General features: G+C 45.5%; 2 protein-coding genes across 2 annotated transcripts; both read left to right on the plus strand.

The window, feature by feature from the left end:
- Positions 1 to 978: 978 nt before the first annotated feature.
- Positions 979 to 4,414, plus strand: HOXA7 (homeobox A7). The gene is made up of 2 exons (XM_064167163.1): positions 979 to 1,489; positions 2,554 to 4,414. The coding sequence occupies exons 1-2, from the start codon at positions 1,114 to 1,116 to the stop codon at positions 2,838 to 2,840; spliced, it is 663 nt and encodes a 220-aa protein (XP_064023233.1). The 5' UTR covers positions 979 to 1,113; the 3' UTR covers positions 2,841 to 4,414.
- A 5,318-nt stretch (positions 4,415 to 9,732) lies between these two features.
- Positions 9,733 to 13,205, plus strand: HOXA6 (homeobox A6). The gene is made up of 2 exons (XM_064167162.1): positions 9,733 to 10,350; positions 11,800 to 13,205. Exons 1-2 carry the CDS (start codon positions 9,915 to 9,917, stop codon positions 12,057 to 12,059), a joined length of 696 nt encoding a protein of 231 aa, XP_064023232.1. The 5' UTR covers positions 9,733 to 9,914; the 3' UTR covers positions 12,060 to 13,205.
- The last annotated feature ends 31 nt before the right edge of the window (positions 13,206 to 13,236 follow it).

Here is a 13,236-nt window from a genome sequence, read left to right on the forward strand (position 1 = left end):
CATGGGGCACCAAACTATAATTGAAAGGAGAATTTCCGGGGCAATTCTATTGTGCTCCTTCCAGTTTATGATGTGCAATACAGGCAGGCAGTAAAAGCTGTCTTTACCAGGACTCCCTGTCTGAGGGAAGGAAACTCATTTTACGATCCGTTTAAAGGAAGGGCACGGTGCAGCATCCTCAATGGAGAGCCATTCGCATTGTTGGGGAGCCCAGGGTTTGGAAAAGCACCAACGCTCCCTGACATCTCTGTATACCGCTGCCGCCTCACACTTACGGCTGTAAGGTAGGAAGGACGGAAAGGTAAAAGGTGTATTAAACAGGCGACTGAGATTTGAAGCCATTTGTAGACAATTTCTTCAGTGCTAGAGATTCTGGTTTTTTTTTTTCTTTTTGAACGTTCAGAATATTGAGTCCACTCTTCGCCTTTATTTTTTTTTTTGTTTGTTTGTTTGGGAGTTTTTGTGTGATCGTTTGTTTTGGGGTTTTTTTTTCCCCCTGGGATAGGTGATCGGGTTTTTTTCCTACTAAGGAAACCGATGTAGCTCACTCAAGGGGGAGGGGTGTATTGATTTTCGGGGCTCGGGCAGCCCCTCAGGACAGGGGGCTTTGCAGCAGGGCCGGGAGTGGTGAAGTTCGGTGGTCGAGGGTCTCCCCCCTACAACTCTCTTCCCCCCCCCCCCCCCCCATGTGGAGGAACAACTCGAGGGTGACGAGCAGCCTCCTTTCAACTTTGTATTTCATGATCTGATTTTTCGCAACACCCCGCCCTGGGTCTGAAGGACCACATGGTGTGTGCGTCCTGCCAGGGGGGCGAGCTCCCCCCTCCCGCGGCGGCGTCGGGAAGCGAAGGGGCGGTGGCGGCTGGAGAGGGGCCCTGCCGGGCAACCGCGGCCCGTCCATGGCCGGGTACCGGAGGGCCGCGGCCGGCACCACCTGTGAGGCGGGCGGGGATTGGAGGGAGGCGTCATATGACTGGTCACGTGCTCGGGGCAGCTCAGTCCAAAAGAAAATGGGGTTTGGTGTAAATCTGGGGGTGTAATGTTATCATATATCACGCTACCTCGTAAAACCGACACTGAAGCCTGCCGGACAACAAATCACAGGTCAAAATTATGAGCTCTTCGTATTATGTGAATGCGCTTTTTAGCAAATATACGGCGGGGGCTTCTCTTTTCCAAAATGCAGAGCCTACTTCTTGCTCCTTTGCAAGCAACTCCCAGAGAAGCGGCTATGGACCAGGCGCGGGTGCCTTTGCCTCCTCCATGCCCGGCTTGTACAATGTGAACAGTACCATATATCAAAGCCCGTTCTCTTCCGGATACAGCCTGGGCTCTGATGCCTACAACCTGCATTGTTCCTCTTTTGATCAGAACATTCCCGTCCTCTGCAATGAGCTAACCAAACCCAGCTGTGAGAAAGCGGAGGAAAGCAACCTGCACAACCAGGCTGAGCCTAATTTCCGGATATACCCCTGGATGAGGTCTTCAGGTAGGGGCAAGCGGATAGGGCTCGGAGCCGTGGCAGCCAGGCAAAGCGTGTCTCCAGAATTACTGTCAGCACAGCCTCTATGGTTTTAATTATAGCCGAGGCGCCATTGCGTAGAAAGCCCGTGGCATTGTATGTAAATGAGTATCATAAAACTTTTTATTGCCCAATTAATGGGTTCTAGCCTCGTAAATTTATTTAACTCCATTTGCTATGGAATTTTAGCATTGAGTTGATTTGCGCTGTTTGCTATAGAATTGTGGACATTTAGCTGCGGGCTTCCAGAGCCCCCACGGGTAAGCGTCTCCCCTGCCCTCTGCCGAAGTTGGGAAAGAAAATCCCGCTCTCTGCAGAAGGCGGAGAGGAGAGGGGCGTTCAGGAGCGGGGAACCGACTGCCAGCCCACGTTGCCGGGACGTGCCACTCTCATCTCCTCTGCCCTTTCCACGGAGATAAGGATCTATAGAAATGTACTAAACAGGAAAACGGGGCGGGCGTGTGAGGGGGCTGGGGGGCGAGAGTGTGTGGAGAAGGAGAGCTCTCTTCTGGAGCTAAATGCGATGTATTGTTTACGACTCAGGCGGGTAGGTGGGGGTGGGGTGGAGGGAGACCCCGACATTACAATAAAATAAATACAGCCCGGCCTTCCAGCTTTTTATTTCCCTTTGCGAAATGTGAAAGGCTGGAAGGCTCTAGGAAAATACATTGCCTAGGGGAAAAGTTCCTCCTCCCAAAAGCAATTTCCTTCCCCACCTCCTCTCCTGAATGTTTTATCTCCACTTCTTCTAGCTCTCGAGCAACTTAATTTTTGTCCTGCCTAAGTGGGGCAGGTCGTGTAGCTGAAATGTCTTTGTTAGGGCAAGGAAGAGGAGGGGGGTGGGGTGGGGGGGCGTGCGTGGAAGTGAGAGAAAGGGATCATGCACTGTTTCTTCGTCTCGTTTATTTATTTGTTTATTTGTGAAAAATAATAACTAAAGGGGGAAAACAAAAAGATAAAACACACTAAATAAGAGAAAACTTTTCAACTCTCTTCTTGCTTAACTTCTGGCCGTGTGTGCCTGCTTTTAGGTCCAGATAGGAAGCGAGGGCGCCAGACCTACACTCGCTACCAGACCCTGGAGCTGGAGAAGGAATTCCACTTCAATCGTTATCTGACTCGGCGGCGGAGGATAGAGATCGCCCATGCCCTCTGCCTGACGGAAAGGCAGATCAAAATCTGGTTCCAAAACCGGAGGATGAAGTGGAAGAAGGAGCACAAGGAAGAGAGTTCCAGCACCCCGGCTCCCAACGAGCCGACGTCAGCAGCAACCTCTGTCGAGAAAGTGGAAGAAGACGAAGAGGAGGAGGAGGACTAAGGAGTCCCACTCGAGGAAGCGATCTTAGTATAACGTATGCACATGGCAGTTGGAAAATCTCCCTTGAAAGGAAAGGAAAGGGAAAAAAAAAGAAAAAAGAAAAAAAAAAAAGAGAGAGACACTCACTGTTTTTATTAAAAAGGGAAAAAAAATCTGTTCATTTTAATAATCATCTTGCAAGCAAGCGTTTGCAAACATGAAAACGTTTCTTGAAGAGGTTTTCCAGCCTTCTCTTCACTCTCCCATGTTCCCCAAACCTGCCCTTTGCTGATTCTTTTGGTAATATTTCCTAAGAGCATCCTACAATCATTTCTTCTTTCGTTTACCCAAACTTGGGTGGGTTTCTCCCGGGGACATTTCAATGGGAGAACTGCTGCTTGCAGAGATAGTAAACCATGACCTTCCAAAGTAACTACCTGACTCAATAGTTTTAATCATGTGTAAGGGGAAAAATGCATTAGGCTCACGTTAAGAAAAACTACCTAATTCTGAATAAGTAACTGCACTTCTCTTCTTCTTCTTTTTTTGTTGTCTTTTTTAGAACATTATTGTTAGAAAAGTACCATAACTAACAGCTACACTAACAAAAGGTTAAACAGAAAGTAAGGGAAAAAAAAAAAAAAAAAGATCTTCCACAAACCACTACAACCTACAGCAATTATTTGTACTACCTATTTGCCAGACTACCTATATATCTTGCTCCGCCTACCTATCTTCTAAACTATACTGTATTTTTAGTAGTCAAAAGAAGATAACATTACTAATGTGAATTGCAAAATGCTTTTAGAAATGTAAGTGTAGTCAATCAAAAAGCACGCATCAATAGCTTTGGTATTGAATTTGGTACCGAAAAGGCTGAATATATTTAAATTTAAAATAATATATTTATTCCAAAGCAATTATAAATGAAAACCATATGCTGCAATATATCCTTGTCCTTGATTCTGTACTATTCCGAGTGAGGAAGCAAACACACGCCAATATTGTACAAAGCGGTTTATTATCTCCCATTGGCCACTACCTTCGGCTGCCTCTGCTAAAGGCCATTTTCTTATTCTAGGCTGATCTTACTTAACATAGCAGAAAGCATTATTTGAAAAAAAATAATTTAAATGACCATATAATTACCTGAAAAAAAAAAAAAAGCAAGCCACCTTTTTAGTCCAAACATGTTAATGTGTAATACCACGAATTTTCCTACAATAGCAGATACTGTATATTTGACCGACACTTTTTTTTTTTTTTAAAGTAATTTATATTCGTCTTGGAGCTCATTTGTAAGATCATGTCAATTGGGAAGTATGTAATTAATTTGGAAACTTTGTAGCATGATGTATTGTTAAGAACTCTGTATAAATCCGTCTTGAAGGTTTGGCTAAAGTTTATTCAAAAATTGTATGTTACAATGTGTTTTGATGTGTTCGCTGTGAACATTTGGACATGCTGTGTAAGTATTGAAAGTGGGGAAAAAAATGTCTGTGAACTCTCTTTGGAAGTGATACTGTGTATAAGTATCTCCCATGATAAATGTGTTTCATGTTACACAGAAAATAAATATGCTTGTTGACAATGAATTGTGTTTCTTTATTAGGGAACAGTTCGAAGGAAGCATCAAATAATACTTTACACAGTCAAATAAAGAAATTAGATAATATACTTTTAATTATTTTTTCCCCGTGGTCAAAGAAAAAATAAGTTCAAGGTGATAAATTGTTACGAATCAGTCAATTTCTCTATCTTAACTTCATGATTTCCCCCTCCCGCCTAGCGCAGTTGATTAATAAAGCGGAAAGCTTTATTAGAGGGTTTTCTTCCACCGTGTTCCCGTGTCCTCTCGCAGTCGCATTCCCAGTCCAGGCAGCCGGCAATACAGCCGAAATCTCATGCAGGGAAATAATAATTTGTAATGAACAGAAAGTGTGATGCGAAACTTTCAATAGTGAATAATCTGCTCGGGTACACGTATGGTTTGCACGTACAGCTTTCGGGAGGCGCGGGCTATCAGTGGCATTAAAAAGGGGGAAAATCACCCCGCTTAAGAAAATGTATCACTTTTGGCCAGGTACTGCTAACGTCAATGAGATCTAATATTTAAATTTTTAAGAAGGGAATTAAAAAAACCACCACCAACCCCCAAAAATAAAACAAGAAAAAAAAAAAAAGAAATAAAGAAAAAAAAAAAAAGAAAATGCTCGACCCTGAAAGTCCGTTTATTCAGTCGAGTAAATACAGGTAGAACCAAAGCACCATGTGCACAGAAGTTCCGTTTTTCTACTACATTCCGCTCCTGGTCAACATATTAATTGTAATTTTAATAAAATTTGTACAAACTCCAGGTCTTTAAAAAAACTCCAATGCTGCCTCTGTGGTAAGATGGCGCCTCTCTAAGACCTGCCTCTTCTTAGTGATGAGGAAAAGGCCATAAATCCGTTGTTGTTTATGAAAATTTACAACTTTGCAATACAACTTTATGAGTTGTTCGGTTTTTCCATTGGTCGTTGTCGGTCATGTGGATGGTAACCGTGAACATGAACTTTTTTATAATTTCCCTTGCGAGAATAGAGCCGCATTCTTTTGCTGAGCTCTGTCCTGCTTCGGATCTCTCTGGCTTTCAATCCCCATTTCATTTGTTCTTTGTAAGGCAATAGCGAACAAAGTGTGCGGAGGTTCGGCATAAGCAGCCGACTAGAACACAGATCCGGGATGGCAATTTCCAGTTCCCCCGCTGGAAGGTGTGGCATATTGGATTCAAAGCACTGGCGTGGCAGATTTTCAACTTGCAACCTGGCTAATTTCCTGCTTCTTCTGGCACCAAAAGGAGGGCGATTCGTCTCCTGTGCAGCCAAAGCGACAGCTGTCAAAGTCGCAGGGGCTCCTCTGAGCCAGAACCTAAAAGGTGAGAAATGTATATGACACTACCGTAAGCAGGGAAACATTGTTTAATACGTTTAAATATTAGACATGTGCAATTAAACCGAATGGAAATGTTACCGGAAGAAAATAGAAGTGCTTGCAGCTCAGTTGATTCCGATTTGACTAGTGCATGCAAAAATACGCCTAAATAAAATGTCTTATTTCTATTATTTAGCAAGGAAGCCGCTTTTTTTTTTTTCCTTTTTTTTTTTCTTTTTAATGGAGTTTGTTTCTGTTTGTATTTGCCGGGGACGTGCTGTAACATTTTGGCTATTTTCTAATAATTCTGGTTTACAGCATGAATCAGAGGATTTTTTTTTTTCCAGCACAGGGGAAAAAATTAAAACTCTGGAATATTTCTTTCTTTCTTTTTCCTATCTTTTTAAAATGTCACTGTGTTATCTGAAAGTTCATTTGCGCTAGCTGCGATTTAGAAGTAATTTATTTTTCAGTCTTTCAGAAAAAAGGGAGGAAAAAAAAACCAAAACCAAATCCAACCCACAACCCAGCAGTCAACATAATGTCTCCTGGCTCCTCTGGCAGGTCCAAGAGGAAGGTTATTTCTAGATGGGTGGAAACAGAGCTAGTGTGTCTTTGATTTCTTTATCAGATAGAGCGCTGTCTACAAAATGCCCGTGCCCCGGAGCGTGTCCATTGCAGCCGCATTCCCGGCGCTGTCGGCGTGGATAGTTTACGCTCCCCGGCAATGCGGAGCGGGCTTGGCAGCGACTAAACCAATTTCAGCGCCAGAGATGGAGCTTTCCCCCCCCTCCTTTCCCTTTTCTCTCCTTGTTGTGACTGTTACGGCGCGGCCCTAGGGCGGGGGGAGCGACGGCTGGCGGCTCGGTGCCCCGCGGTGTGTGTCGGCGGGGAGGGAGCGGGGCGCCAGGGACAGCGCCTCGGAGATCGCCGCTGCCGCCCGGCTCCTCTGCCGCCTCCTCAGAGCGAAAGAGCGGCTCGGAGCGCTAGCCGCGTCTCTGGTTGTGCTGTCGGGCTGATAAAGCACGGCATTTGCATTGCATTGCGGTATCCACCGGACTGGAGCTGCAGCCTCCGCCGGATTATTTATTGCGGGCCCGCTTGTGCTCAGTGCTGCCACGGCGTGGCCGAGAGGCGGAGGCGAGAGTGCAGAAGCTCCCACAGCCCTTGGGAAAGGCAGCCCTGGGAGCCTGCTCTGCACAGGGGAAATCCAAATGAAAGACAGGGGTAGAGGAAAGGAGGGTGGGGGGAGGAGGAGGAGGAAAACCTCCTTATCTTTTTATACGGGAGGATCTGAGCTCGCCCCCGGGCAAGATATTCCGGCAGGACCGGCTCTGCCCTCTCGCTTTCTTCTGTACCTCGTTGTGTGTCGACAGTGAAAATATGATAGGAGCAGGCTGGGGAGGAGTCCTCCGTATCCCTTCGGCCAGGCTGCCCGTACCCCGCGAGTCTAAACAACGGTTCGCCTTGCTCAAACTGTTTGGATTAAGAGCTATTAGCTAGAGGTCGGTTTTGGTGAAGCTGGCGAGCATGAGAAGGATTTTTAAGTGGTTTTCTGTATGAGGAGAAAGAAGCTTTTAAGCTCAAGAGGGTAACTGCCCCCGCACCTGTATCCGAGGGTGGCTAGGGCTCCAGATGGGTTTTCGACGAGAGGAGGAAAGTGAGGTGTTTGGTGGAAGAGCTGCTAGGGTGCAGAGAATTCCGAAAACAAATAAAAGGCGGATGAAATGCACGAGTACCACAAAGTGTGACTTTGTTGCGGTGGCAAAACGCAGCTGCTGACTTTCTTCTTTCCAAGAGGGGGAAATGGTGAAGAGAAACTGCTGCGAAATGTGTCCGGGCACAGCATTTCCCAGGCAGAGCTGGGGGGTAATAGATTATTGTAATTTGGGTTTTTCTGGGGGTAGGGGGAGGAGCGGAGAGGACGCCTGAATGTGACTGAAGCGGAGATTGCAGTGCAGATTGTTTATCTGTCACTGTAACTACTCTAACACGACCCAGTAAGGCAAACGTGCTCGTTTAATTCCTTTCTATATTATGGAATCAACGAAGAAGTATTTTCGCTGCCTGTGGTCGAGCTTTCGACGGTTGGTTTGGAAGCAAACAAGAACTTGGGGGGAAAAAGCAAAAAACTAAACAAGCTATAGATAAAAGAAAAAATAAAAATAAAAAGCACGTCAGTCTGTAACAGACACTATAAAATGTAAATATAAGTAAGCTTGGCTCATTTTATAATAATTATTATTATGGTGTCTGTATGACGCATTAAAAAAAGAGGACAGTCTGGTCACAACTTTTTTAAGTACTATTGGTGGGTTTCGCTTGCCCCGAATATTCATTATTTTGAGGTGCGTTTTTGTTCTGACCCACGTTGGTGAAAATCTTCTCTTCTAAAAACCTCGTGGCACTTAGCGTGCGGTGTGCTTGTTTCCTGGTGTTCCCTCCTTTTTAAAACTATTGGCGTTGAATAAAGAACACTTTTCTCTAGAGAAGGCTGGCTTTCAGGAAATACCTAACTTCCTATCACTTGCAGCTAGTGATCTGTAATTCTACCAGGTGTGTTTATGGATTAGTAGGGCTGAAGCAGTTAAGGAAGTTGGGAAAAAAATATTGGAGGCAATCAACATCTGAATGTAAAGTCCAGCTGAGACTGTGAACAATACAAACTATTGTGGAGAGATGTTTTAACTCACCACTGTTTTATAGGTATCGTAATCTGCCCCGGAAATGAGACACATAGCCTCACAACAACAACAAAACTCTCCTTTGAAAGCTACTTTAGGAAAGAGGGCTCTCACGAATGTCAGTTTCGGTCAGAGCGTGTTTAAAGTTAGGTTATTCAATTTGTTGTAATGGGCACGGATTATGAGTAAACACAGCTTGGAAATGAACAACCTCATGTTACCTCCAGGAACTGCAGGGTTACGGCTGAATTTAGAGAGCCTCAGCGAGTTTCCTTAGCACTGTTACTGTCTCTGCCGTGGGCCAGGAATTATATTTCTGCTATGGGTAATAGCCGTATTGAAAAAATAAGGTGGAAGTTTTTGTTTCATGTACTATTTTTCCCCCCTGCTAAAGACACACATCCACGTTTAATCAAATTATTCTGAACAACAATGAAACCGATTGGCTTCTGCTGAGTCATTAGCAGAGCTGTATTAATTAGAATTTGAATGTTTGATTCCCTCGGCTCGACTTTGGCGGGGGGAATATGGAGAGAAGAGACACATGGAACTTTATCTGGGCTGCTCGGGGGGTACCAGGACCCCGATCAGCCCTTCTTGGGGCCTTCTCGAGCTCTTGGTGCAAACGAAATTCCCTCTTCTCAGAAGGCCACCATTTCCTGCCTTAGCGACAGCAACCTCCGCATTAATTGTGGGAGGCGTTCGTTAAGATAGAAAAACCTCCTCCAGGCAGGACATGTTGGTCTCTTTCAAAAGCTGCGTTCTGTGCTGAGGCAGGGTCCCCTAGTTCCAGAAGGGAAGGCTCGGCGAAGGACCGACTTCCGAGCAAAAAAAAAAAAACAAAACCCAAAACCGCTTAAAACCTCCTGGATATGGTTGCGGCAAGGCGATGGGAAATGGAGGCAGGCCTGGTGGGACCCCTTGGAACTCCTCTCCCTCTCCGCTCCAAACTTTACCGGAGTGCCAGTGGCGGGTCGCCCACTCTGCCCGCGGGGCTAAGTGGTTCTCTCGGGCCGAAGTGCTGTCGTGGGGCCGCAGACTTTATAAGGGCTCTCCCTTAACGCACAATCGCCAGCCGCCGGAGGTGAGGGTCCCTGTTCGCCGTTGTCACGCTGCCCTTGCTGCCTGACTCCCGCCGGAAATTATGACTGCTCTTACCACTATTATTATTGGAATATTTTTTCCCGCGGAGGGGCGGTGCCACCCCGGGGGCGCGGCCGGTCCCCGCGGGTGGAGTGGCTCTGCGCGACGCGGCGCTGCGCGGGGCGGCGCGGCGGGGCCGGGGCTGCCGGTAAGTTGGCGGCGCGGTGGCGGCGGCCCCGGGGGAGCGGGCGCCGCGCGAGCTCCCATTGGCCGCCCTGCCGTCAGCTGCTCCTATTTTCTGCTGTCGCTTTTGGCGCTCGGCCATCCAGAAACAAACCACTTCGATGACTCCTAATAGTTATCGCCAGATGTACTAATACACAACAAATCACGGTCCGGGAGAGGGGGAGAGCAAATGAGTTCCTATTTCGTGAATTCCACTTTCCCGGGGAGCCTGCCTGGGGGCCAGGACGCTTTCCTCGGGCAGATCCCCCTTTACCCGGCGGGTTATGATGCTCTCAGGCATTTTCCGTCTTCGTACGGGGCAAGCAGCCTGCAGGACAAGACTTACACCTCACCTTGTTTCTATCAACAGTCCAACACCGTCATTGCTTGCAATCGGGCTTCCTATGAGTACGGAGCCTCTTGTTTTTATTCGGACAAGGAAATTAGTAGCGCCTCTCCCTCCGGCAGTGGTAAGCAGAGGGGGCCTGGGGAGTATCTGCACTTTTCTCCCGATCAACAGTACAAATCCAGCGGCGTCCAAGCCAAAATTGTAAATGACGAAGGCACCGACCGGAAGTACACGAGCCCTGTTTACCCCTGGATGCAGCGGATGAACTCCTGTGCTGGTAAGGCATTTCAGTGCAATCGGGGGAGGGAAGTGGGGAGGAAGGAAAAGAAGGAAAGTTTATTTTCAAAGATTTTTTTCCCCCCTTTGATTCTTAGATAAAGTCCAAAGTGGTGGATAAAGGTGGTTCTCGCAGGGCAGTGAAACCTTCCCAGGTTATTTTAGACCTGGCACGTTGGCACCTTGAGAACGGTGGCCGGGAGCTCAGCTTGTGAAAGCTGGTGAAGGCTACCGGGGAATCCTTAGCCTGAGGGGGGAGCGGGGGGGGAGGGGAGATCAACAAAACAAACCAAAGCAAACCAACAAAACAAACAAACAAACAAACAAACCCAACACCATCAGCAACCTATAACATTGGCAGCAAGCAGTTTTAGTAGGCTTCCAAAGCCACCCCAAAGCCTCTACTCCGCTTCTTCATTGTCAGAGAGCGATGTAGGGAATATGCCCTCTGTACTGAGGATCCAATGCGTTAGTGGCACATTCCGCCTCGCCCGCCCTCCCCCAGCTCATTAGCCTGTAAGTATTGGCTGTTGAGAGCACGTTTCGGGGGCCGTGGGCTCACTTCCATGTCAATGAGAAATTTCTTTGATTTACAGTGAATTTCACGTAACCGAACTATTCTGTCTAGAAGTGGTACTGAGGTTGGGGGGCAGGGTTTTATTGGGGTGACACTTATTTCTAATAATCCCTTTTTAATATGTTTGCTTACAGTGTTTGATAATGACTCTCCTCCTTTCCTTTCCTCCCGAGTTTATGTTTGCTGGACTTTGGGTCGCATCTCCTTTTTTTTTTTTTTTTTTTTTTTTTTTTTTTTTTTTTTTTTGAAAGTTAAACTTTTAGCAAGACCATTATGACGCTGCTTTGCATTCGAGGGCAATAAATTCCGGAGCAAATGGGGAAGGCTATTCTATGATCTTTAGCTGATATCTATAATTATACTTAAATTGCAGACCCTCCGTAGTCACAGTCATGGAAATGGAGTGTGTTTGTGTAAAGACAGCTGCATATGCACGCACACACACACGCACACACAGAGGCTGTAGCTCCCAGAACCTCACACTCGTGTGCGGGATGCGTGTGTGTTTGCTCGCACAGGCTCTTCACAAGCAGGAGGCAGCTTTTGCTCAGCAACTCACACCAGAGCTACCTACGCCACTTTTTCATGGTCCACCTTAAAGCCTCTTTGTATCCCAGTCTCCCCACCGCCCCACCGCCGTATGCGAGCTGCACATCAGCATTTACATCTGGTCAGACGGGAGAATAGGAAAAGGGCGACACACACAAAAAAAAGCACAACCCCAAAATAAAAAGCAAAGGCTCCAGGAAACCAGAGCAGCTCCCCCCACTCTTGATTGTGCCTGCAAAAGGAGGCAGAATATACTAGTCCCTGTTTCTGGTCTGAAGTCACTGGGCCCTGTCCAATGCGATCGTTTTGTCTTTACTTCTACAGGTACAGTATGTGGAACTCATGGGAGACGAGGGAGGCAAACTTACACCAGATACCAAACGCTAGAGTTAGAGAAGGAATTTCATTTTAACAGATACTTAACCCGAAGACGACGTATTGAGATTGCAAATGCTCTCTGTCTTACTGAACGCCAGATTAAAATATGGTTTCAAAACAGGCGGATGAAATGGAAAAAGGAAAACAAATTCATAAATTCCACACAGCCCAGCAGCGAAGAAACAGAGGAAAAGTCAGGGGAGTAGAACCACGTTTAATAAATGCTACTAGGTCTTTCCTTAGTGCTTACTATTATTACTATTTACCTTGTGTTCCTTCTGCTACTAAAATCCTATAGGTTTGTCACAGTCTATTAATTCTCAAAAGGCTTGGTTAAAAGATGTACATTTGCAATCATCTGTGACTTTTAAAATATATATGGAAGCTCTAGCTTTCGAGCTACACGCATGCATGTGTATAACCACTTTCCCAAAGCATAGATGGCATTGTTTAAAGTACTAGAGAAATGTTCAAGATTTTAACGTATTTGAGGTGAGCATTTGTGTGGGGGTTAATGTCCCTGGTGTACCTGTGTAAGAAGAGACAAGCGAGTGGGATTTATTTTTCTTTCTTTTTTCTTTTTCTTTTTTAAAAAATTATTATTTTAAAAATTTTATTTTAAATTGGAAATGCTCATATTGTAGAAATACGATAAGTTTTATAAAGCCTTGGGGTTATGTTTTTGCTAACTCCCACTTCACCGAGTTGTCCCATTATGCTGTGTTTGGGAGCTTATTGTGTATACGGGAGGAAAAAAAAAAAGTTTTCCACATGTATGAGGTATTTGAATAGCAAAAGAGGGGAAAAAAGAGAAACGTTATTTTAAAGAATTCTTGTATAAACCCATAGGTATTATCTTGCAGTTAAAACGAAGGTGAATTGCAGGGAGAATTTTTAAACGCCGCTAAACTGCCTAATCTGCACTATTAGTATTAAAATAAAAACTTCACACTAAACTTCAGAGGAAGTGAGGGAAGAGGTTTCATGGAGGGTGAATTTCTGTGGTTTTGTTGAGCTTACACTGAGATTTCAATGAGCTCAGCTCTACACTGAAGGGGTTTTGAATTATGAACTACGCTTCTTGGGGCTTGGGTTCATCTTTATTTATTTATTTAAGTATCTTCCCTCTTGTTTGTTTTGTTTTGGTAAAAGAAAAGTGTCTGTCGTAGTAACTCGGGGATCGTCTTCCCCGCTTTTGTGGTATCTTAACTCACAGTAATGTTTTTTAGCACTGGAAAAAAATAAATAGATACTCCAAGGGAAAGTAGCTGCCATAAAATGCTTTCACTTCGAGTTCTAAGTAAAAGAAGCGTAGCAAAAATATTGATTAATATATACATTATATCTCTCTATATTATATTGTGTGTGCGTTAGTGCGCGTGT

Source organism: Pogoniulus pusillus, chromosome 28, assembly GCF_015220805.1.
Source record: "Pogoniulus pusillus isolate bPogPus1 chromosome 28, bPogPus1.pri, whole genome shotgun sequence".
Classification (NCBI taxonomy): Eukaryota; Metazoa; Chordata; class Aves; order Piciformes; family Lybiidae; genus Pogoniulus; species Pogoniulus pusillus.